At 32.7% G+C, this 26,579-nt stretch overlaps 1 protein-coding gene across 7 annotated transcripts in view; it reads right to left on the bottom strand.

The window, feature by feature from the left end:
• Nucleotides 1-1,651: 1,651 nt before the first annotated feature.
• Nucleotides 1,652-26,579, bottom strand: part of LOC138331870 (serine racemase-like) — an 88,482-nt gene continuing 63,554 nt past the window's right edge. For 5 of the 7 annotated variants that reach the window (XM_069279704.1, XM_069279705.1, XM_069279702.1 and 2 more), the window contains exons 4-9: nucleotides 17,242-17,326; nucleotides 16,611-16,737; nucleotides 15,738-15,788; nucleotides 5,250-5,377; nucleotides 4,506-4,556; nucleotides 1,652-4,211 (exon numbers count right to left, since the gene is read on the bottom strand). In XM_069279704.1, coding sequence (XP_069135805.1) covers nucleotides 4,071-4,211; nucleotides 4,506-4,556; nucleotides 5,250-5,377; nucleotides 15,738-15,788; nucleotides 16,611-16,737; nucleotides 17,242-17,326 — 583 coding nt within the window. In that variant the 3' untranslated portion in view covers nucleotides 1,652-4,070. Of the gene's footprint in view, nucleotides 4,212-4,505; nucleotides 4,557-5,249; nucleotides 5,378-5,423; nucleotides 5,552-15,737; nucleotides 15,789-16,610; nucleotides 16,738-17,241; nucleotides 17,327-26,579 lie in introns of all 7 variants that reach the window. The other 2 variants (XM_069279703.1, XM_069279699.1) reach the window with 1 other exon arrangement.

A 26,579-nucleotide genomic window follows, 5' to 3' on the forward strand; every position in this document is an offset into this window, starting at 1 on the left:
CAATACCAGCATAGAGGAAATATTATTGAAGTTTAATTCCCGTTGTTCTTCAGTCCTCCTGTTCTTACATGTAAGAGTTTTGTCCTTCATAAATTGATTGTAATATAGCAGTTGTTATATAATGTGCACAAAGAAGTATAAATATACACACGTATCATGTGCATGGGTACAGTGGTAAATTAATAAGTTATACAGAAAATGATGGTGCTGATCATGAAAAGCGTAAAGTCTATTTTGTTGAGCAAAAAGTTAAAAAAAAAATAACATTGTTAACACCCTAAGATGTAATCGCACTAAAAACAGTGATCATGTGGGCATTTGTGCGATTGCATTTGTAAGACTGTGCCAGATGGTAGAGATTGGTTCCGCTCGAGTGATCACACAATGCAAGCGTCGGGAGTATGTTTATGTAAGTTTTAATTGCTGATCTCTGATGCTTGTTGGTAAAATATAACTCAGGATAATTGCTAAACAATTAAAAGTTTTCTCTACATTTTTACAGATCGAAACAACTTTTTAAGTGCCGTTTTACGGAAGAATTATGAAAAAGAAATCGACATTTTCGTCGATCCAGTAGTTCAAAAAATATCACTTCGAGTTATATGAACATTCCATATACGATTTATGTCATTCGGCCAAAAATTTACTTCGTATTACCTAGTTTAATGAATATGCTGTATGTATATGATCAGAACGTCAAGCTCCTGTGGTGAAAATAACTAAAATATTTTAAAGTATGGTTTAGTGGTAATCTCTGAACGTGCTTTAGTATATAACGTTAGATATAATCTGATATTTATACATGTTCTTATGAAATTATCGATAATTATGGATGTGGTAAATATTCATACCTTATTAACTGCCGTTAGTTTTAAGATTACGCCACCTTGTACATTTACAAAATGTTCACCGTCTGTCACGTGCTATTTTATCAGTAGACCAAGTTTGTCCAAAATTTTGTTAGAGTTGCCTTTCTTCCATTGTAATAAGGCCATGTGCCATAACACAGCAGTGATAGCATCTCCATTTCGCCATGAAATGTATTTGCTCCGAGACAAATTTGATTCATATTACAAAATTCATTATAGTATCAATTTTGATGTCCGAGGTGAAATATTGATTTCATTTTTTTCCGTTGCGGGATAACTGTCACTAATAGGGAGTAAACGTCTAGGGGGAACCAGCTTCGGAGCGAAGCATTTTTGGGACGAAACGTCTTCATTCATTGTAAACACCATTTTGGGGACGAAAAGTCTAGATACTTTGTAAACAATTCAGGTGAAAATTTTCGAACAGAAGATCTTTTGGATAGTGTATATAGTAAGGATATGAAAGCCGTAATATACTATTCCGATTTCAACGTTACAGATACGCTTATTTCAGTAACTTTCATATTCAAAATTTGCTATTTAAAATTCCCGGTAAAATCTAAGTTGTTGAATACACTGCCGCTAGGAGCGCTAGTATCTGCGAGCAATTTCTAAGCCAATCATATTGAGGAAATTGACTGCAAGAGAATTTTGCAACCACGATCACAATGGCGAGGTGACCCTCGCCAAAAATATGATATCATTCTTACCCATAACCCCCTCCCACTGTAGAGCGTGAAGACTGTTCGTTCCTTTTGCTAGTGAAGTATAACACGAAAAAGCTGTATTATTACTGATTTTATTCAAATAAATATATATGACCCATTTAATATATTTATGGAATAATGAAGTATATCAATGAGCACCTTTCATATATATATTGCACAATTAATTATAATATCACAAATTAATACTGGTTAGTAATTAATATAAAATCATCGTAAATGACCATTAAATGCCAAAAAATTCAGTCATACCATAATGAATATACATGAAACTATTATGGGGTTTTTCAAATTTGTAATTATTTTAATCAATTCGCGTTTGATTTTTCAATATTTTGTTTTTAAAAGATGTACACAAGTTTATCAAACATGTACTGTCATTTATTATTGCTCGTTTATAATTTCTGAAAAAGTACATCTGATGTGTCTTTAAATCGACTGTAGAATAACATGCAAATACCTGTTATGGCATTTATTTTAATTGGAAAATTAAAAACATGAAAAATAAAAAAAGTCAAAATTATTAAAGGGACAATTCATTCTACGATAACATTAAAATTTGTATATATATCAGAAAACCCCCAGTTCTAATGGAAATTAGATCAGTCGGTTTTACTGTAATATGTCAGAAAATCCCATGGTGGTGAAATGCGTGTGAAATGTTCAAACTCACTCGCTGTCCGCCATTACACATTGTGGTCGAATATCTTGTATGCCGAACCCAGTCCCTTGCTCGTAGAGTAATGCTACTTTTGTCTAAAACAGCTCAAATCGCTCTGAAAGAAGTGTCTTTACCTTATTAGGTGAATTGTCTTGCCTAAAAAAATCATTATATCACCTCCACAGTGGTTATGTAGTTCATTTGTTTAACGTGCGTGACTTTGGCTCGGATATTGGTACAGCGTACATATTGTACATGCTTAATCGTATTGATCAACGATTTGTAATTTTAACGGTATCATTTAAAATACTAAACAATGACGTGGAATTTGTCAATATCTTATGTTATATGTTTCATAAGAAATTTAGAACAATACAATTATGCCATATTTTGCTTCTTGATTATGTAAAAGAACTAGCGTGAGTGAATTGTCCCTTTAAGATTCTTCTGGCACGTCACTATTATTATATATAACTGTACATGTATAAAACTGGAATAATCAAGAACATGGTTAAAACATAGTGTATCAAAAATAGATTAATATTCTAACAACATTAAACATGTTAAAATTCATAGTAATATATTAACATTGTACATTTATTTGGGAATTGGCAAGATATTACTATCTCAATGTTCATAAAAAAGGAAAATTGGCGGTTCCGATCGGGACACACCACAAGTTTTCCATGGCATCCATTACTAGAAAAAATGGTAATAATCTTCACAGTTATTTACACCATAGCAGTAAGTGAAAATACTTACATGGTAGAACTAATTTCAAAACTGTTGACAGATGAATTTTTTAAAGGTGGACAAGTGTTATTATACAATATATTGTATATATAAAATGTTAACAGTATAAAAATGAGGATATTGTAGATTCAACATGGTTACTTTTCAATTGAAAATATTCTAAATGTTGAAATTACAATTCAAAATGCTGACATCAAAAATATCACAACTGTTAACAGTCCAGAATAAAGATTAATAATAAACCCTGAAAATGAGGTTCAAAATATGAACATAGGGACTGATTGATACGTTTCCTCATATGACAGATTCTGGTATTAAATTTTACAGCAAATTTTGAAATTCTGAAATATGTTTCTTTCTGCAGAATCAACCTCGTTTTAGGCAGATTTTATACGAAGAAAAAATTTTGAATTGCCATTATATCATGTATCGGTTATCATAAAATACTCAACCCTGAAATATATACTCAAACTAGAGAACACACTTGATCTAGTGGCACAGCCACCAGCCACAGAGTCATATTTAAGATGCTTCACGGCTGACAAAAGTTTTTTTTTCTCTGCCAAAAACAGAAGTTGACGAATAAGTATTTTTTCAGTTACAGAAGTTGCTTTTTACCATTACCACAATTTAAAAGTTGGAGCGTCTAATTTTCCTTCAGATAAAATGTCAAACATAAATTCATCCCGAAAAAGTCCATGGCTTTATGGCCTTTAGTGGAATGCAGTATTTATTGCGCTCGCATCCAAAACAAAACGATTTATTTCATATGTATTTTTGTGTTAATAGGCATATATATACACGATTAAATATCAAGCATTCTTCAAATGATTAGTATTATTTGTGCTCTGTCGGCGATGGAACTTCTTTAAATTCATGACAAATATTAACTGAAAAATGCAAGTTGAGAATTTTGTGTAGATTCTATAGAGATGAATATAAAGAGCGTTAATTCTGCATACCGTCAAAAAAGTTTATAATAATGCAATATCAGAATACAACCTTATAGATATGTTCCGGATAGCACAGTGTTCATTAAAAGATTTGTGTTTATTAAAAGATTTAGTACCATGGAAGCTTGTCGATATCTACATTACCCCCACACAGAATTACACCAATATTTTTCATATCCTTGTCCATGGCAGCAAGCTTGTCCGACATGGCTGCTACTACGGCTGCTCCTGACGCTGCTTCGATCACCAACTGGAATAGAAATCAAATAAAGATAGGCTACGGGTGTTCAAATATTAATAAACGTTCTGGGTAGAATGTCTAGATCTATCTTCTGCAATTTGAATTATTCTGAAACAAATATCGTCCAAGAATTACAAAATTGTATCTAATTATTGAATAAGACTAAACCACAACAATTTGATCTTTTTTTATGAAAGACAAACAAAATCACTCCGTATTAAACAATTTTTCCTATAATTAAACAAAAATGTAAGCTAGATGTAAATAGAAACTGTTTTAAATTAGAGAAAAATAAATGATTACCTTCATCCTTTCAAAAGCAAACTTCATTCCTTTTATCATGTCTGCATCACTCTGAAAAATAGTGAAACATTTCCTCATCTTCTACAACTGTCTTTGAGTGAATTTCTTTAAAAAATTCAAAAGACAAATAAATAATTGTTTTCATCGAATTCAACATTTCATATACTGTAAACCACTTTCGCGTGCGATCTATTTTCGCGAATTTCGCCACCGAGGTAAACAAGCAAATGTTCATCTCCACGAATTGATATCTTCCACAATTCTTGCACCATTGAATTCAAAGATATTTCCATTCAATTTTAGATCTGTGAAACTAATCTCAAAGAAAATGTTTTGAAACGGAAATCGCGAAATTAAGTAGCCGCGAAAGAAATTTGGTTTACAGTTACGGTATCGAAACCTTATAACAATGTTTAAGTAAGAAGTTTTAGATGTAACTGTTCAGTAGGAACACGCCTTGAATCCCCATCCCCTTCTCCCTGAAAAGCTTGTAATGTAAACAATTTTACAAAACAATAAAGCCAAACTAAAATGAGTGGCAATAGTAGGCCGAATTAGGTTTTTATTCAAAATTTACATTTACAATGTATTAATCCCCAAAACTGTCTGCATGAAAAATAGATATTGTTTGGATTAACCTCCCTCCCTCAAAAAAACCCAAAACAAAACCCTGATCGAGATGAAAAAGCCTGATCTAACCAAATCAGCAGATATAAACCGTTCTGATTTCCAACCATAACTTACAATGGTAAAGACGTCTTTTTCAGCATATTTAAGCAATATAGGCCACGTCATGTTACCAAGCTGTTGTGTTCGTATGGCGTCAGCAATCGTATCAACAAACTGGGGAGGGTTTGGCCACAGTCTTTCACCTAGTCAAAGTACATTACCAAAGTCAGTGCTAAATGGATCACTTACAATAGAAAACACGTCCTTTTCTGCAAGGTCTACGAGTATGGGAAATGTTAGGTGGCCAAGATGCTGCATCCTGATTCCATCGGCGATTGTGTTAAGGAATCGTGGAGGGTTAGGCCAGAGTCTCTCCCCTACATATGTATATAAGGATACACTGACAAGCGTTAGTCCATCCTCGATGTGTCAGGGGTTACTATCACTGTCGTCATATCCACCCCTGAGATATGCCATTAAGAAAAACTGAAGGCTTTGTGTACAACAAAAGAATCAAACATTGTGGCTTGAAGTTGAATGTCACTCCCTGTACAGTAAATCTTCACATGAAGTCTGTGCAGGCCCGTGATTGCTCATTTTTTTCCTGAACTGTCTTTAGTTTTTTCTATGACATGCATATGTTATCCAAGGGGTAAATATGACGACAGTGATAGTAATCCCTGGAGTATTGAGGATCGCATTCTGTAAACATATCTATTTATCTGAATATTCTCTGCATCGTTTTCTGTTACAGATTTTACACAAAATCCATCATATCTTAATGCTATCATGTTACTTATTCTATTTCAAATAAGTTATAAGCTACTCACGAGATTTCCCAATAAACTTAACATAAACGAGATATGTTGAAAGAATACATAATTCCATAATTATTGCATAAAGACTTTAGAAATAACACATGCAGTCTGTATAATATTTAAATCATATAAGTATGTACCAGATATATAATATAAACTGTCAATACCAGCCCTTGTCCGATATGAGTACCTGTCTATTCTTTCTAAATGTATTCTGTATTTGCATATTACGGAGTCATCTACTCTTGCGGGTAGGTACTGATTTTTACGTCATGTTTAGTGCAATTGAGACAACTCCATAATATGCAACGACAAAATAATAATTAAAAATTGTATAATCTGAAACATGTCTATACTGGACACAAATGCTGGTCCCGATGACATATACATGGTTTTGACAAGTTAAACTGTCTAACAATTGAATGTTGCTGCACAAGTATCAATGAAAGAAAATGAGGCAATGATACCCAGAGATGTTTTGAATGACAGAACTCTAAGCAAAGGTTAGAGTGATAAATTGGAGAAAATTAACACAAACTATATGAATTTCAAAACCATTCCATGACACATAATTATCTCCCTTTGTATTTTGGTTCGGGGATGATAATTTTACACAATCATAATATAACATTACGTTGCAGCAAATGTTGCAAAAAGCAGAAAATATAATTAATTAGATAAAAATCTAGAATACAGATTAAATGATTTATGAATCAATTTTCCTTTAAGTTAACTCAATGTGTATATTTTACAGGAAAAGTCATGGAAATGAGAATCTAATAGCAAGGGCAAACAACCTCAAATGATCATATGACCAATAACAATATCATACATGTTATTTCTATTTGAGGAAACACGCTTATGTCTAACCTACAAAACGTTCGTCCTCGGCTGTGCTCATGTTGACAGATGTACTGTATATATCATCCTCGATACTCCAGGGGTTCTGATCACTTACGATCTCTACACCCCTGGACTATCTCCTAGTAAAATTGAAAGCACCTCAGCGGAAAACATTTGACCAATTACAGGCCAGCAAGGATTTCCTTTCAAGACTACAGAGAGACCGACGCCTTACATCAAAGCCACACAGTCAACCATAGTGTACTGTTATACGGCTCTTTTGATGTACACCAAATGACTAAATTACCTGTTCTGTTCTGATGTCTCCAGTTTTACTATGAGATAGTCCAAGGGTGTAGAGATCGTAAGTGATTGGAACCCCTGGAGTATCGAGGATGTGTATATTGGTTTACCGTGGTTAGTTACTGTATATACCAATAAAAGGAATATCTTTAGTTGTTGAGATGACAAATATTAAATAAATACATTGTTTACCTGTATCTTATAGCCATTAATTATGCATTTATGAAATACAAAAAATAGATAGAAGCTATGATTTATGCATCAATATAAGAATTTACATACGTAATTATTCTTATCCTTACAGATTACATTTAAAGATGTACCGGTATATAGAGCATGAAGTAGAAATTTCCAACACTTTGGTTAGGATATACATGTAGACATACAATCACTATAAAAGAAACAATCAGTTGACAATAACAATAAAGTTAATGTTTAATGACTGATATTTTCCAATATACCTTCCAGATATTGCATCTAGATTACTTTTGCGACATAACTGGTAGACCTTAATACTTAATCTAGTATTCAATGCTAACAATTACATAACTGATAGCCCCAATACCTAATCTAGTATTCAATGCTAACAATTACATACTGATAGTCCTAATATTTAATCTAGTATTCAATGCTAAAAATTACATAACTGATAGTCCTAATATTTAATCTAGTATTCAATGCTAACAATTAAATAACTGATAGCCCCAATACCTAATCTAGTATTCAATGCTAAAAATTATATAACTGATAGTCCCAATACCTAATCTAGTATTCAATGCTAAAAATTACATAACTGATAGTCCCAATACCTAATCTAGTATTGAATGCTAACAATGTCATAACTGATAGTCCTTATATTTAATCTAGTATTCAATGCTAACAATTTCATAACTGATAGACCTAATATTTAATCTAGTATTCAATGCTAACAATTTCATAACTGATAGTCCTAATATTTAATCTAGTATTCAATGCTAACAATTTCATAACTGATAGCCCCAATACCTAATCTAGTATTCAATGCTAAAAATTACATTACTGATAGTCCTAATATTTAATCTAGTATTCAATGCTAAAAATTACATAACTGATAGTCCTAATATTTAATGTAGTATTCAATGCTATCAATTACATAACTGATAGCCCCAATACCTAATCTAGTATCCAATGCTAAAAATTACATAACTGATAGTCCCAATACCTAATCTAGTATTCAATGCTAAAAATTACATAACTGATAGTCCCAATACCTAATCTAGTATTCAATGCTAACAATGTCATAACTGATAGTCCTAATATTTAATCTTTTATTCAATGCTAACAATTACATAACTGATAGTCCTAATATTTAATCTAGTATTCAATGCTAACAATTTCATAACTGATAGTCCTAATATTTAATCTATTATCCAATGCTAACAATTTCATTACTGATAGCCCCAATACCTCATCTATTATTCAATGCTAACAATTTCATAACTGATAGTCCTAATACCTAAATCTGGTATTCAATGCTAACAATTACATAACTGATAGTCCTAATATTTAATCTCATATTCAATGCTAACAATTTCATAACTGATAGTCCTAATATCTAATCTCATATTCAATGCTAACAATTTCATAACTGATAGTCCTAATATTTAATCTCATATTCAATGCTAACAATTTCATAACTGATAGTCCTAATATTTAAGCTATTATTCAATGCTAACAATTACATAACTGATAGTCCTAATATTTAATCTATTATTCAATGCTAACAATTTCATAACTGATAGTCCTAATATTTAATCTATTATTCAATGCTAACAATTTCATAACTGATAGTCCTAATATTTAATCTAGTATTCAATGCTAACAATTTCATAACTGATAGTCCCAATACCTAATATAGTATTCAATGCTAACAATTTCATACCTGATAGTCCTAATATTTAATAGTGTATTCAATGCTAACAATTTCGTAACTGATAGTCCTAATATTTAATCTAGTATTCAATGCTAACAATTTCAAAACTGATAGTCCTAATATTTAATCTAGTATTCAAAGCTAACAATTACATAACTGATAGTCCCAATACCTAATATTCAATGCTAACAATTTCATAACTGATAGCCCCAATACCTAATCTAGTATTCAATGCTAAAAATTACATAACTGATAGTCCTAATATTTAATCTAGTATTCAATGCTAACAATTAAATAACTGATAGCCCCAATACCTAATCTAGTATTCAATGCTAAAAATTATATAACTGATAGTCCCAATACCTAATCTAGTATTCAATGCTAAAAATTACATAACTGATAGTCCCAATACCTAATCTAGTATTGAATGCTAACAATGTCATAACTGATAGTCCTAATATTTAATCTAGTATTCAATGCTAACAATTTCATAACTGATAGACCTAATATTTAATCTAGTATTCAATGCTAACAATTTCATAACTGATAGTCCTAATATTTAATCTAGTATTCAATGCTAACAATTTCATAACTGATAGCCCCAATACCTAATCTAGTATTCAATGCTAAAAATTACATTACTGATAGTCCTAATATTTAATCTAGTATTCAATGCTAAAAATTACATAACTGATAGTCCTAATATTTAATGTAGTATTCAATGCTATCAATTACATAACTGATAGCCCCAATACCTAATCTAGTATTCAATGCTAAAAATTACATAACTGTTAGTCCCAATACCTAATCTAGTATTCAATGCTAAAAATTACATAACTGATAGTCCCAATACCTAATCTAGTATTCAATGCTAACAATGTCATAACTGATAGTCCTAATATTTAATCTATTATTCAATGCTAACAATTACATAACTGATAGTCCTAATATTTAATCTAGTATTCAATGCTAACAATTTCATAACTGATAGTCCTAATATTTAATCTATTATTCAATGCTAACAATTTCATTACTGATAGTCACAATACCTCATCTATTATTCAATGCTAACAATTTCATAACTGATAGTCCTAATACCTAAATCTGGTATTCAATGCTAACAATTACATAACTGATAGTCCTAATATTTAATCTCATATTCAATGCTAACAATTTCATAACTGATAGTCCTAATATCTAATCTCATATTCAATGCTAACAATTTCATAACTGATAGTCCTAATATTTAATCTCATATTCAATGCTAACAATTTCATAACTGATAGTCCTAATATTTAAGCTATTATTCAATGCTAACAATTACATAACTGATAGTCCTAATATTTAATCTATTATTCAATGCTAACAATTTCATAACTGATAGTCCTAATATTTAATCTATTATTCAATGCTAACAATTTCATAACTGATAGTCCTAATATTTAATCTAGTATTCAATGCTAACAATTTCATAACTGATAGTCCCAATACCTAATATAGTATTCAATGCTAACAATTTCATAACTGATAGTCCTAATATTTAATAGTGTATTCAATGCTAACAATTTCGTAACTGATAGTCCTAATATTTAATCTAGTATTCAATGCTAACAATTTCAAAACTGATAGTCCTAATATTTAATCTAGTATTCAATGCTAACAATTACATAACTGATAGTCCCAATACCTAATATTCAATGCTAACAATTTCATAACTGATAGCCCCAATACCTAATCTAGTATTCAATGCTAACAATTACATAACTGATAGTCCCAATACCTAATATTCAATGCTAACAATTACATAACTGATAGCCCCAATATCTAATCTAGAAATCAATGCTAACAATTACATAACTGATAGCCCCAATACCTAATCTAGAATTCAATGCTAACAATTACACAACTGATAGCCCCAATACCTAATCTAGTATTCAATGCTAACAATTACATACTGATAGTCCTAATATTTAATCTAGTATTCAAAGCTAAAAATTACATAACTGATAGTCCTAATATTTAATCTAGTATTCAATGCTAACAATTACATAACTGATAGCCCCAATACCTAATCTAGTATTCAATGCTAAAAATTATATAACTGATAGTCCCAATACCTAATCTAGTATTCAATGCTAACAATTTCATAACTGATAGCCCCAATACCTAATCTAGTATTCAATGCTAAAAATTACATTACTGATAGTCCTAATATTTAATCTAGTATTCAATTCTAACAATTTCATAACTGATAGTCCTAATATTTAATCTATTATTCAATGCTAACAATTACATAACTGATAGTCCTAATATTTAATCTATTATTCAATGCTAACAATTTCATAACTGATAGTCCTAATATTTAATCTATTATTCAATGCTAACAATTTCATAACTGATAGTCCTAATATTTAATCTAGTATTCAATGCTAACAATTTCATAACTGATAGTCCCAATACCTAATATAGTATTCAATGCTAACAATTTCATAACTGATAGTCCTAATATTTAATAGTGTATTCAATGCTAACAATTACATACTGATAGTCCTAATATTTAATCTAGTATTCAATGCTAAAAATTACATAACTGATAGTCCTAATATTTAATCTAGTATTCAATGCTAACAATTACATAACTGATAGCCCCAATACCTAATCTAGTATTCAATGCTAAAAATTATATAACTGATAGTCCCAATACCTAATCTAGTATTCAATGCTAAAAATTACATAACTGATAGTCCCAATACCTAATCTAGTATTGAATGCTAACAATGTCATAACTGATAGTCCTAATATTTAATCTAGTATTCAATGCTAACAATTTCATAACTGATAGACCTAATATTTAATCTAGTATTCAATGCTAACAATTTCATAACTGATAGTCCTAATATTTAATCTAGTATTCAATGCTAACAATTTCATAACTGATAGCCTCGATACCTAATCTAGTATTCAATGCTAAAAATTACATAACTGATAGTCCTAATATTTAATGTAGTATTCAATGCTATCAATTACATAACTGATAGCCCCAATACCTAATCTAGTATTCAATGCTAAAAATTACATAACTGATAGTCCCAATACCTAATCTAGTATTCAATGCTAAAAATTACATAACTGATAGTCCCAATACCTAATCTAGTATTCAATGCTAACAATGTCATAACTGATAGTCCTAATATTTAATCTATTATTCAATGCTAACAATTACATAACTGATAGTCCTAATATTTAATCTAGTATTCAATGCTAACAATTTCATAACTGATAGTCCTAATATTTAATCTATTATCCAATGCTAACAATTTCATTACTGATAGCCCCAATACCTCATCTATTATTCAATGCTAACAATTTCATAACTGATAGTCCTAATACCTAAATCTGGTATTCAATGCTAACAATTACATAACTGATAGTCCTAATATTTAATCTCATATTCAATGCTAACAATTTCATAACTGATAGTCCTAATATCTAATCTCATATTCAATGCTAACAATTTCATAACTGATAGTCCTAATATTTAATCTCATATTCAATTCTAACAATTTCATAACTGATAGTCCTAATATTTAATCTATTATTCAATGCTAACAATTACATAACTGATAGTCCTAATATTTAATCTATTATTCAATGCTAACAATTTCATAACTGATAGTCCTAATATTTAATCTATTATTCAATGCTAACAATTTCATAACTGATAGTCCTAATATTTAATCTAGTATTCAATGCTAACAATTTCATAACTGATAGTCCCAATACCTAATATAGTATTCAATGCTAACAATTTCATAACTGATAGTCCTAATATTTAATCTTGTATTCAATGCTAACAATTTCGTAACTGATAGTCCTAATATTTAATCTAGTATTCAATGCTAACAATTTCAAAACTGATAGTCCTAATATTTAATCTAGTATTCAATGCTAACAATTACATAACTGATAGTCCCAATACCTAATATTCAATGCTAACAATTTCATAACTGATAGCCCCAATACCTAATCTAGTATTCAATGCTAACAATTTCATAACTGACAGTCCTAATACCTAATCTAGAATTCAATGCTAACAATTACATAACTGATAGCCCCAATACCTAATCTAGTATTCAATGCTAACAATTACATAACTGATAGTCCCAATACCTAATCTAGTATTCAATGCTAACAATTACATAACTGATAGCCCCAATATCTAATCTAGAAATCAATGCTAACAATTACATAACTGATAGCCCCAATACCTTATCTAGAATTCAATGCTAACAATTACATAACTGATAGCCCCAATACCTAATCTAGTATTCAATGCTAACAATTTCATAACTGATAGTCCCAATACCTAATCTAGTATTGGATGCTAACACTTACATAACTGATAGCCCCAATATCTAATCTAGAAATCAATGCTAACAATTACATAACTGATAGCCCCAATACCTAATCTAGAATTCAATGCTAACAATTACATAACTGATAGCCCCAATACCTAATCTAGTATGCAATGCTAACAATTACATAACTGATAGCCCCAATACCTAATCTAGTATTCAATGCTAACAATTACATAACTGATAGCCCCAACACCTAATCTTGTATTCAATGCTAACAATTACATAACTGATAGCCCCAATACCTAATCTAGTATTCAATGCTAACAATTACATAACTGATAGTCCTAATATTTAATCTAGTATTCAATGCTAACAATTATATAACTGATAGCCCCAACACCTAATCTAGAAATCAATGCTAACAATTACATAACTGATAGTCCTAATATTTAATCTAGTATTCAATGCTAACAATTACATAACTGATAGCCCCAACACCTAATCTTGTATTCAATGCTAACAATTACATAACTGATAGCCCCAATACCTAATCTAGTATTCAATGCTAACAATTACATAACTGATAGTCCTAATATTTAATCTAGTATTCAATGCTAACAATTACATAACTGATAGCCCCAACACCTAATCTAGAAATCAATGCTAACAATTACATAACTGATAGCCCCAATACCTAATCTTGTATTCAATGCTAACAATTACATAACTGATAGCCCCAATACCTAATCTAGTATTCAATGCTAACAATTACATAACTGATAGTCCTAATATTTAATCTAGTATTCAATGCTAACAATTACATAACTGATAGCCCCAATACCTAATCTAGAAATCAATGCTAACAATTACACAAGGACATAGTCATTCAGATCCCCCGCCAATGGAGATATCAAAGCTGAAGTAAGTTTGATTGTGGAGACTTAATGTGTATGGAAAAAAACCAGGAAAAAGGAAGTTGAGCTAAAGAAAGATGGAGTATAATTCAAGTAGAGCGGGGCTGCAATTGTTGAATCAGGTATACAGCCTTGACATTTATATTAGACTATATACACAAAGATGGGTGGAGTTTTGCAAAGTAACATTTACCATTTACCATGATATTTTCAGCAATGTTTCCATGGTAACGGAAAAAAGTGCAAAAAATGAAAACCTAAAAATAGCAAAAGGTACTACTAGACCATAAAAAGAAAGTGTCTATGAAGTTTCGTGGAAATATCTCTGCTTGTTTTAGAGTTATGTTCCGGAAATGAACCTGTTACAAAAATATGATATTTTCAGCAATGTTTCTATGGTTACAGAAAAAAGCACAAAAAGTGAAAACCGTAAAATAGCAAAAGGCACAAATAGACCATAAGAACAATGTGTCTATGAAGTTTCATGGAAATATCTCTGCTGGTTTTAGAGTTGTACTCCGGAAACAATTCTTACACAAAAATCTGTCATTTTCAGCAATGTTTCCATGGTTACAGAAAAAAGTACAAAAAGTGAAAACCTTAAAATAGCAAAAGGCACTACTAGACCATAAGAACAATGTGTCTATGAAGTTTCATGGAAATATCTCTGCTGGTTTTAGAGTTGTACTCCGGAAACAATTCTTACACAAAAATCTGTCATTTTCAGCAATGTTTCCATGGTTACAGAAAAAAGTACAAAAAGTGAAAACCTTAAAATAGCAAAAGGCACTACTACACCATAAGACCAATGTGTCTATGAAGTTTCGTGGAAATATCTCTTCTGGTTTTAGAGTTATGCTCCGGAAACGAACCTGGTACAAAAATATGAAATGCTCCGGAAACGAACCTGGTACAAAAATATGATATTTTCAGCAATGTTTCCATGGTTACGAGAAAAATGCAAAAAATGAAAACCTAAAAATAGCAAAAGGCACTACTAGACCATAAGACCAATGTGTGTATGAAGTTTCGTGGAAATATCTCTACTTGTTTTAGAGTTATGCTCCGGAAACCATTCGTACGGACGGACGGACGGACAGACGGACGGACAGAACCCATTTGTATATCCCCCGCCAACTTCGTTGGGCGGGGGATAATAACTGATAGCCCCAACACCTAATCTAGTATTCAATGCTAACAAATGCATAACTGATAACCCCAATACCTAATCTAGTATTCAATGCTAAAAATTACATATTCGATAGTTCTTAAACCTTATCAATCTAGTGTTCATTGCTAACAATTATCTCGTATTCATTGCTAACAATTATCTTGTATTCATTGCTAACAATTACATACCTTATAGACCTAACATTTATTTATAATTTTGTATTCAATACTAACAATTACTTTACCTGCTCGTAACGACTTCTCACACATCTTTCCCTCAGCCTCCACAAGATATACTACATACAAAGAAAAACATGCATTTAAATAACTAACAGTCACGGCCAAAGCACATTTTACAGCCATACACAATGAGACCAAAAGAATCATTTTCATCAAATAAATGGATGGTTCAGGCATGTCTTACAGTCGTGTGATATGGCCATATCATATATATCAAAAGACATACGTTTATAAGACATGTGTGCAATAACACTATACTGTTATGTCATGGTAATAATGACACAATACTCCGTTATATTATTGCACGATTGTCTCTGTTAAGACAGAAACATCACATCCGAGCCAGATTTAGCCTCCCGTACATGAATTTGATATCAAAAGGGTATATCAAATTTTAATAATTCCAATATTACATGGCCACCAGTGTAAGATCCTCTATTTAATGCATAATTTAATTATTTTTATATGACAGCTGGAGAGTCTCCCGGTGCACGTAGGGTAATATCTGGGCTCATTTACAAATTTGCATTTGAACATGCAAGATAAATTGAAAGTATAATTCTCAACCCCTGAAAGCCGGAAGGCTGTTCGGAGAAGAATTTAACTACTTTTATACTAACAACAGTTCATTTACAATGGATGCACACAGAGTCACTCCAATATATAAATGTCATTCCTTTTTGGTGCCTTGCTTCATACTTAGCAAGATTCATAAGATACAAATTGATAATTAAAGTAACTACTCATACTACTGAAGCATTATTCAATAGTTACAGACACAATATACATGTACATTCAAGTTGTAGAAAAGTCAATGCATCACTCACTTTTAATATTGGATTTAATCGTCAGCTTCGGAAGCTATAAAAATAACTCACTTTTGATGTCAGGTTTCATCGCCTTGGCTGCGATAGCTATACCAGAGGCCATGCCTCCCCCGCTGACAGGAACAAGTATAGCATCAAGGTCTGGCGCTTGTTTCAGTAGCTCCATGCCTATGGTACCCTGAAGCAAGATCGAAAATAGGTTTATTTCTATTATTATTATAAATATAATCTTTATCATACTAAATCTTTTCTTGGAGTAGCTAAATCTTAGAAACCCTGAAAGCCAAAATGCAAAAAATTATAACAGCTGAACATTAATGTACTCATTAATGAAATTGCAAAATATTTGACCCGCAACAAAATGGCTACACCGTATGTAATGTCTCTCAAATGAAGCTCCAAATAACTCACTTACTACCATAAAGTTTGAATCCAATTTTATAAGTAGTCAGTCCAGGATTTCCTCATTAAAATGGCAGCAATTTGAATATTTTAACATCATTTCCGAGTTATTGGCTTTTACTTTGTATGAAGTTCAAAATCATTTATTTGAAAACAGTTCATTCAATCACTTTCTCAAAAGCCTTGCATAAAGGTAAAGATAGACCAGAATGTTTAGAATACTTCATGTACAACATTATATCTCTGATCCTTCTAGTATTGGAAGGTTGTGTGGCTTTACCTGTCCAGCTATGACGTCATGGTGATCAAATGGAGGAACAAACTCCAGCCCCTGCTCCTCAGCAACTCTCTGACAGGTTTCCTGTCTACAAGGTAAAGTGTAGGATGGGAAAATTTCTATTTAAAACAATTGGATGGTCGCTAATCAAAGTTGGCACACACAGAAAGCTGAAAAATATTCCATTCTCTATGTGTTTGTCTTTTAACAAGGTATTCATCATTGTTGTAGTTATTACAAGTAGTATGAAAGTAAATGTAAAATGAATAATAAATTTCGTCAATAGAAGTAGCCACCAGCTACAACTAAAATAATCCATTACCAAAATGGCCTTGAAATGTCTAATGCTCTTAAATAATTGAATTAAAATCTGAATGCCCATTAAACAAAATAACATTTAGGAATATCTGTGACATTGATAGCTCTGTCTCTGTATGTCAAACTCAAAGCAGAATCAAAGTACTGAAAGTACTAAATGGCTCGGTCTCGAGGATAGGAGGAATATATTTCTAAGGTCAATACTACTGTAGTTTTGTACAATAAGAAATAAATTTGGCTGGTGTTCCTTCCAGTTTGGACTTTTGAGGATTCCTTGGACACCAAGGTGTAAAATAAGAGACACATACTAAAATCTTGGAAGCCCATTCTAATATTTCCTATGATGTTATATGTCAAATGATTTTATAACACCTTTAGCATTTTCCTTGTTAATATGATGTTAATGAAAATATCCATTCTTAATGACTATTGTCATCAAGTTCCTGGGACCACAGTATCAGTTATAACAAGTATTGTTTTGCAGCAGAGAAAGACAAGGGGCATACTTTTCTATGCCAAAATGTCTTAAATATAGAATATGTCTGTCCTCTCGAAGACTTATCAATATCACCATGTGATTTTTTAATAAATTGGTCAATTGGTCTACTTTTAACAAGTTTTGTAAGTATTCTTTTGTAAAACAGCAAGTTGATCGATATACATGGTATCCGAACTTCAATTCAAACCGGATAACTTGTTAGCTCACCATAGACCATGAAATTGTTTGTACACTTTCTTAACTTCAGGATCGTTTTACAAAATTACAAATGAATTTTTCTACAACATTTTTTATTTTCAAATCCCCATTCCTCTGATGAGTATAATAAAACTGTCATTACAAGTGAATCAAATATTTTCAGTTTAAGATGAACAGGAAGAGATACATTCCTTTATTTCTTATAAACAGCAAACACCGATTTAATTGTTTGTTCAGCAGGTTTTTTCCCCTTTCTTTAAAAACGCTACCATTAACATTATTTTCTGTACCTAGATATGTAAACAATTCTTATAAATCTAATTCTGTATTCCCTAACATCAACTGGTGTTGTTGTACCGATTTACGTCTTGAGAATATCACAATTTTTATCTTTCTGATATTAAAGGCCCACTACCTTTCCGAAACGGCTTTTAATTTTTAAAATGGGAATGTAAAACAAGATCAATAATTTTGTAGAGGCTTAAAATTATTAACTTATCGTTAATACTACATTTATCATTACCTTCTGAACTATTTGATTAAAATAAATAAAATTTTTATTTTCATAACGCGGGTCGTATTATGTTTCCGCCGTCGTCCTAAATACCGCGCGGTAGTTGACTATCACTGCGCCAGACGGCAAAACAGCGAACTGACTCTCCACTGTATTCATATATTACGCAGGAAATCTTGCATATGTTTGGTGTCGTAACCTTATTTTAGGTCATCGGTATGCATTTTCTGATGTTATTAATGTTTTTTAAGAAACCTTTATATTTTGCTCCGGAAAGGTAATGGGCCTTTAAGTTCTAATTTCCATGTTATGCAATATTGTAAAAATTCATGTAATACTTGTTGTAGACCATCAGATATTTCTGATATCATAAGAGTGTTATTGGCAAATAATATGATAAAAAGTTTGGGATACATTCCAATACCATATACCGTAAAAACTGGTATAATTTTGCGCAGGTAATTTTTAGGGCTGAAAATGCTTTAAAAAATCTACTATCAGTATATTTTGCGCATCAAAAAATGGGGAAAACAATGTACAGGGAGTCCCAAAACCGATGTATGAAGGTGACAATTTCAATGCAAAATATTCCCCATAAACGCTTGACAACTTGCACAAAAAGTGTTGTATTTAGAAGAAATAACATATGAAAACCGCATTGTGTTTGTTTTCTTTTATTGGCCACCGTAACCTGAAACTGAAATATCTAGCAGATGTCTCAAACATCGGCAGTCTGCTCCGCCGTACTCCGTGCACATGTCAATGTTTTGAGATATTACACATGAATAGTAATCAGGAATATTTGAAAAGAGTAGAATACATTTACTTAAATTGGCACAATAAGTAATTAGTGTGTTTGAGATCATTAACAATCAACAGCAATCAGCTAGCGGATACGTAGTTTAGCTTGCAACAATCACAGTGTGCATAATTTGTCAAGATTTGTAAGACAAAATATTCTTTTCCACCAGGTAAGATTATTAGTCATAAAGGTAGATTAAATATAGGAAGGGAGATAAAATAACCAGATAAATATTTGTAGCGGGATCAGACTGGGTTGATTATCGGTGATCAGGTAGCTCAGTCGGAAGAGCTACATTTTTTCTCTCTCCTGTTACAGAATTGGCACCCAACTAAATAACCAACGGCTGTGGTGTTTGAAAGGGTCTCGTATGTATTCAAAAAAGGAGGGAGGAGTGTAGCGGGACTGGACTGGGTCGATTATCGATGACCAGGTAGTTCAGTCGGTAGAGCACTCAGCTAGTGTTCGGAGAGTCCGGGATCGAATCCCGGTCTTGTCGCTACATTTTCTCCTTGCCTGTAAATCAACAATGTTCGCTGATCTTGCAGAATTGCCTTACAGTGTTATAATGAATGCAGTAAATGTATGTCTCATTGGTGTGATTGATTTAAAGGCAGTTCATGTGGTGACCGAAAAAAGGGTAAAATCAATACTTTCAGAGTGATCAGGGAACATTGATAGTCAAGGTGGGGGAAACATAAGATGACCTGTGTTATACAAATAATGTTTAATTGATTTTCATTAAATGGTCTCGAAGGTGATGATTAGTGTGTTATGAACGATAAGCTTAATATGTTTTGACAAAAAATATAAACAGCTAATATCATATTGTGTTTTAGATTTAAATAAACTTTTATTTATTCATTTCATTTCAAGCATGTACATGTCATAGAATATAAACAAATATCAGGTATATGCTTAAATCATATTACAGTTAAATTCACAATAAGGAATTTGAAGATGATGATAGTAATTATTTTCGGATTGAAAATCATTACAATATTAAAGTGAGCAGTCGGGCAAGGATGGCTAAAGTCGGTAAAAATGGTGTGAATGTACATGTATCCAGTATAATTTCTTATGAAATGGAAAAATAAAATCTCTCGTCAAAATCTGTTGAAGAAATTGATTTAAAGTTTGTGAATTCTAAAACGTCCTCCCGGCTCCCTATGTCCGTGGTTACATTTCCAAGCAGCCTCGCTTTCAATGCTTTCAACTTTTCTTTACTTTAATGGTCAGAACTGGGAAACTAAGCAGAACTTGACCGTCGTATTAATATGTGAGAACTTTTGGAAGGCCAATGAACGCAAGTTAGACTGGTTTTCTTTGCCCGACTATTCACTTTAAGCTTCCACAGTTGAAAATTACTTCTTTTTGTTCACACAATTCTTCTCCTAGACTGTTTGAAATGATACATGCATGCTGACATTCTGTAAAACATAAGGAAACAATAAATGTATTAACAGAGTAATTACTGAAAAGGCTAATATCATATAATTAAACATTTTAATCATAAATAGCAATACCAGCATAGAGGAAATATTATTGAAGTTTAATTCCCGCTGTTCTTCAGTCCTCCTGTTCTTACATGTAATAGTTTTGTCCTTCATAAATTGATTGTAATGTACAGTCTATAGCAGTTGTTATATAATGTGCACACAGAAGTATAAATACACACGTATGCATGGGTACAGTGGTACATTAATAAGTTATACAGAAAATGATGGTGCTGATCATGAAAAGATGTAATCGCACTAAAAAATCATTTGGGCTTTTGTGTAATTGCATTTGTAAGACTGTGCAGGTGTATCTCTGAACGCCAACATTTTGGATTTACCTGTGGGGTAGTTTGTTGTGACAGTGGTTATAGTCTTTTTCCTAAAAGCAGTCCCAATGCCAACAGGTAAATTTACCTGTAAAAGTTACCTGTGTTGATACTTATCTAAATGTATATTGATTAATTTTTACTTCAATAAGTGTTCAGATTTAATATCAGATACATATATACATAATATATGCTTCTGGTAATATCTATGAAAATATAACAATAGAATCTATGAATGAAATTGAATTAAATTCGCAAGGATTTTATTTCAAGAATTTTAAAGATTTCCTTGATATATCTAAAATCTCTGGTATCAATCTCATTAGATTTTCAATAGATTGATACTAAAATCAAGCAAAATTCATTGAAACTTATTTCACATGGAAGTAACTTTCCCATTCAGTAATATCAAAGAAAAAAATCCAAAAAGGAATTATCCTATTTCAACTTAGTTTTACACCAATTCGATTAAAAGTTTGAAATAATATAAGCCTTTTGCTAGTTGAAACGTGATATTTTTCAACAAGGTCTTCCATATATGTCTGTTAAGTGACCTTATATAATATAAAGTACATGTAACATCTGCGTTAATTACCTATCAAAGAGTAAGGGAATTTATGTCAAATATTATTTCAAAACGTTAAAAATGTATTACTTGTACTTGACTGACCTTTTTAAGTTAACAGAACATACAATATATTTTGAAAGTTGCATTAGGATGAATAATTCATCATAATTATATAATTTTCCTGCTTTCTTATCCTAAGATGGTATGTCTAGATCAGCGTGATGTTACATTATAATGTAAATGTATGTCATTATAGCATAAGAGCACCCAATAATTAAACTGTTGTCGGTTAACAGTGAAGTAAATATTATATATTTTTGTGCATGTTAGAAATAATATATAAATTTCTTTCCTATGGTTGATTTTCGGTCAAACATTGTTGCTAGATACAAATTGGTATATGTACTGTAATCTTTAAATAGAAAAAATAAGAAAACTGTTAATTTGGTATTCTGAGCACTAAAAGTTTGCAACATTTTGAGAATTACAAGACCTTCAACATATGGACTTGAAATAATTTTGCCAGTATTGCAACATTATATTAACATCTATAATGTGTATTAAAATGAATATGGTTGAGACCCTAAGTAACAGTCTTCAATTTCATTTCATTTGGTATTTTTTATCCCCCGCGAAACGCGTTTGCGGGGGATATTGATTTGGGCTCTGTCCGTCCGTGCGTCCGTGCGTCCGTCCGTCCGTCCTAGTATCGTTTCCGGGCTATAACTCGAAAACCGTTCAACTTGGCTACACGAAACTTTCTGTACATGTTAGGCTAGTGCTCTAGTTGTGCCTTTTGCTAATGGGAACCTTTCATTTTCGATACTTTTTCTGTTACCATGGAAACTTATTCAAAAATACCATATTATTAAAGTTTCCTTTTTATTCCGGGCTATAACTCGAAAACCGTTCAACTTGGCTACACGAAACTTTCTGTACATGTTAGGCTAGTGCTCTAGTTGTGCCTTTTTCTAATGGGAACCTTCCATTTTCAATACTTTTTCTGTTACCATGGAAATTTATTAAAAAATACCATATTATTAAAGTTTCCTTTCTATTCCGGGCTATAATCGAAAACCATTCAACTTGGCTACACGAAACTTTCTGTACATGTTAGGCTAGTGCTCTAGTTGTGCCTTTTGCTAATGGGAACCTTTCATTTTCGATACTTTTTCTGTTACTATGGAAACTTATTCAAAAATACCATATTATTAAAGTTTCCTTTCTATTTCAGGCTATAACTCAAAAACCGTTCAACTTGGCTACACAAAACTTTCTGTACATGTTAGGCTAGTGCTCTAGTTGTGCCTTTTGCTAATGGGAATCTTTCATTTTAAACTCTTAGTTACAACGAGCTTCATTTATTTTATGTTTGAGCTTTCATACACAACTGGGCGCGGGGGATAATGCCAAGCTTTGCGGCTCCTTGTTATTAAGTTACTTCTAAAAATATTTTGTATCTAAAATACATATAGCAATGATATATTATTACCAATGTTTATAAAACATCATATATGTGTGTTTGTGTCGGCTTTAATAGATTACCAACTGAAACTATAATAAACAGGTCAAAATTTCCAACAAAATTAATTAAAATTTTTATGATATTGTTTTTCTCCACTCATTTTCAAACCAAATACTTAAAGGTGTATGTCTCTGCGATAAAAGAAATCAACTATGCACGGTCACAAGAAATGAAAGTTGGCTAAGAATGTAGCCCTGGGGAACTCCTATGTCAATACAGAATACTATTACATTAGAATATACATTGATCAAGAAACCTGTTTTTCTGATAAAATTGAGATATGGTTTTTGTAAAAAAATATTTCACCTGGAACTTAAAATGCATTGTTCTTAATAATCCGCATGTAGCTCCTTATTAATTCTTAGCATTTGCAATGTTTATGATTTTATGTATATTAAAGCACCGATTATCTTTAATTAATAGTTTACATTGTATATTGTACAGAATATATTGAAGGAATTATTTTCCAAAATCCACAAATGTTACCTATAATACTGATTGAAATACAGGTAAATCTCAGGTGACTTTACAGGTGAAAACAAAGACAGCTTATATGAAACAGTATATAATTGCCTTCCTATTGTTTCCTAAAACAACACCTACCTATTGTTGATAATTATGTTGGCGTTCAGAGAACACCCCGACTGTGCCAGGTGGTAGAGATTAGTTCCGCTCGAGTGATCACACAATGCAAGTGAGAGTCGGGAATATGTTTATATAAATTTAATTGCTAATCTCTGATGCTTGTTGGTAAAATATAACTCAGGATAATTGCTAAACAATTAACAGTTTTCTCTACATTTGTTACAGATTGAAACAGCTTTTTAAGTGCCGTTTTACGGAAGAATTATGAAGAAGAAATCGGCATTTTCGTCGATCTAGTATTCCAAAAAATATGACTTCGAGTTATATGAACATTCCATATATGATTTATGTCATTCGGTCTAAAATTTACTTCGTATTACCTAGTTTAATGAATATGCTGTATGTATATGATCAGAACGTCAAGCTCCTGTGGTGAAAATAACTAAAACGTTTTAAACAAGAGGCCCAGAGGGCCTGTATTGCTCACCTGGTTTTTTGTTAGTAATTATCACAAGACTCAGACAATTAGAAAAATAAGCAAAATTGACTCCCAAAGTTTAATTTTGAATCACAACCATACAATGATGCTATTGATACCATACAAATATGCTATCCAATACATAGGTTCAGAGACAAAGTAATTTATATGAAAATAGTAGCCTAATTGACCTTTTGACCTCGCATCTATTGCCGTCTAAGGCCCCGGGGGTCAGCCCTATCATTTGTACAATTTCAAATCCCAACCCTATAAGGATGCTACCATTGCATTACAAGTGCTCTTCCATTCTTAGTTGCAGAGAAGAAGTCGTTTATATGGAAATAGCTAAATTGACCCCTTTTGACCCCACCCTTCAGGCCCCCGGTGGGTCAGCCCCATCATTTGCAAAATTTTGAATTCAAACCCTATAAGGATGTAACCATTGCATTATGAGCGTAATCCCATGTTAAATTGCAGAGAAAAAGTTATTTATATGGAAATTGACCACTTTTGACCCCGCACCTCAGGCCCCCGGGGGGTCAGCCCTATCATTTGCACAATTTTGAATTCCCACACTATAAGGATACTACCATTGTATTATGGGTGCTATAACGTGCTTAGTTTCAGAGAAGAAGTCGTTTATATGGAAATAGCCAAATTGGCCCCTTTTGACCCCGCCCCTCAGGCCCCCTGGGGGTCAGCCCCATCATTTGTACAATTTTGAATCCCCATCCTATAAGGATGCTACCATTGCATTATGGGTGCTATCCCATGCTTGGTTTCAGAGAAGAAGTCGTTTATATGGAAATAGCCAAATTGAACCCTTTTGACCCCGCCCCTCAGGCCCCCCGGGGGTCAGCCACATCATTTGTACAATTTTGAATCCCCAACCTATAAAGATACTACCATTGCATTATGAGTTGCTATCTCATGCTTAGTTTCAGAGAAGAAGTCGTTTATATGGAAATAGCCAAATTGACCCCATTTGACCCCGCCCCTCAGGCCCCCGGGGGTCTGCCCCATCATTTGTACAATTTTGAATCCCCACCCTATAAGGATGCTACCATTGCATTATGGGTGCTATCCCATGCTTGGTTTCAGAGAAGAAGTCGTTTATATGGAAATAGCCAAATTGAACCCTTTTGACCCCGCCCCTCAGGCCCCGGGGGGTCAGCCCCATCATTTGTACAATTTTTAATCCCTACCCTATAACGATACTACCATTGCATTATGAGTGCTATCTCATGCTTAGTTTCAGAGAAGAAGTCGTTTATATGGAAATAGCCAAATTGACCCCATTTGACCCCGCCCCTCAGGCCCCCGGGGGGGTCAGCCCCATCAATTGTACAATTTTGAATCCCCACCCTATAAGGATGCTACCATTGCATTATGGGTGCTATCCCATGCTTGGTTTCAGAGAAGAAGTCGTTTATATGGAAATAGCCAAATGGACCCCATTTGACCCCGCCCCTCAGGCCCCCGGGGGGTCAGCCCCATCATTTGTACAATTTTGAATCCCCACCCTATAAGGATGCTACCATTGCATTATGGGTGCTATCCATGCTTGGTTTCAGAGAAGAAGTCGTTTATATGGAAATAGCCAAATGGACCCCATTTGACCCCGCCCCTCAGGCCCCCGGGGGGTCAGCCCCATCATTTGTACAATTTTGAATCCCCACCCTATAAGGATGCTACCATTGCATTATGGGTGCTATCCCATGCTTGGTTTCAGAGAAGAAGTCGTTTATATGGAAATAGCCAAATTGACCCCTTTTGGCCCCGCCTCTCAGGCCCCTGGGGGGTCAGCCCCATCATTTGTACAATTTTCAGTTAGTAGCCCATAAGGATACTACCAGCCAAATTTTGTTGAAATCCGACCAGCGGTTATGGAGAAGAAGTCGATTGTTGACGGACGGACGGACGGACGGACGACGGACGACGGACGACGGACGACGGACGACGGACGACGGACGACGGACGACGGACGCCGGACGCCACGGTATGGCATAAGCTCACCTTGGTCCTTCGG

Source organism: Argopecten irradians, chromosome 9 (assembly GCF_041381155.1).
Source record: "Argopecten irradians isolate NY chromosome 9, Ai_NY, whole genome shotgun sequence".
In the NCBI taxonomy this organism is placed as follows: domain Eukaryota; kingdom Metazoa; phylum Mollusca; class Bivalvia; order Pectinida; family Pectinidae; genus Argopecten; species Argopecten irradians.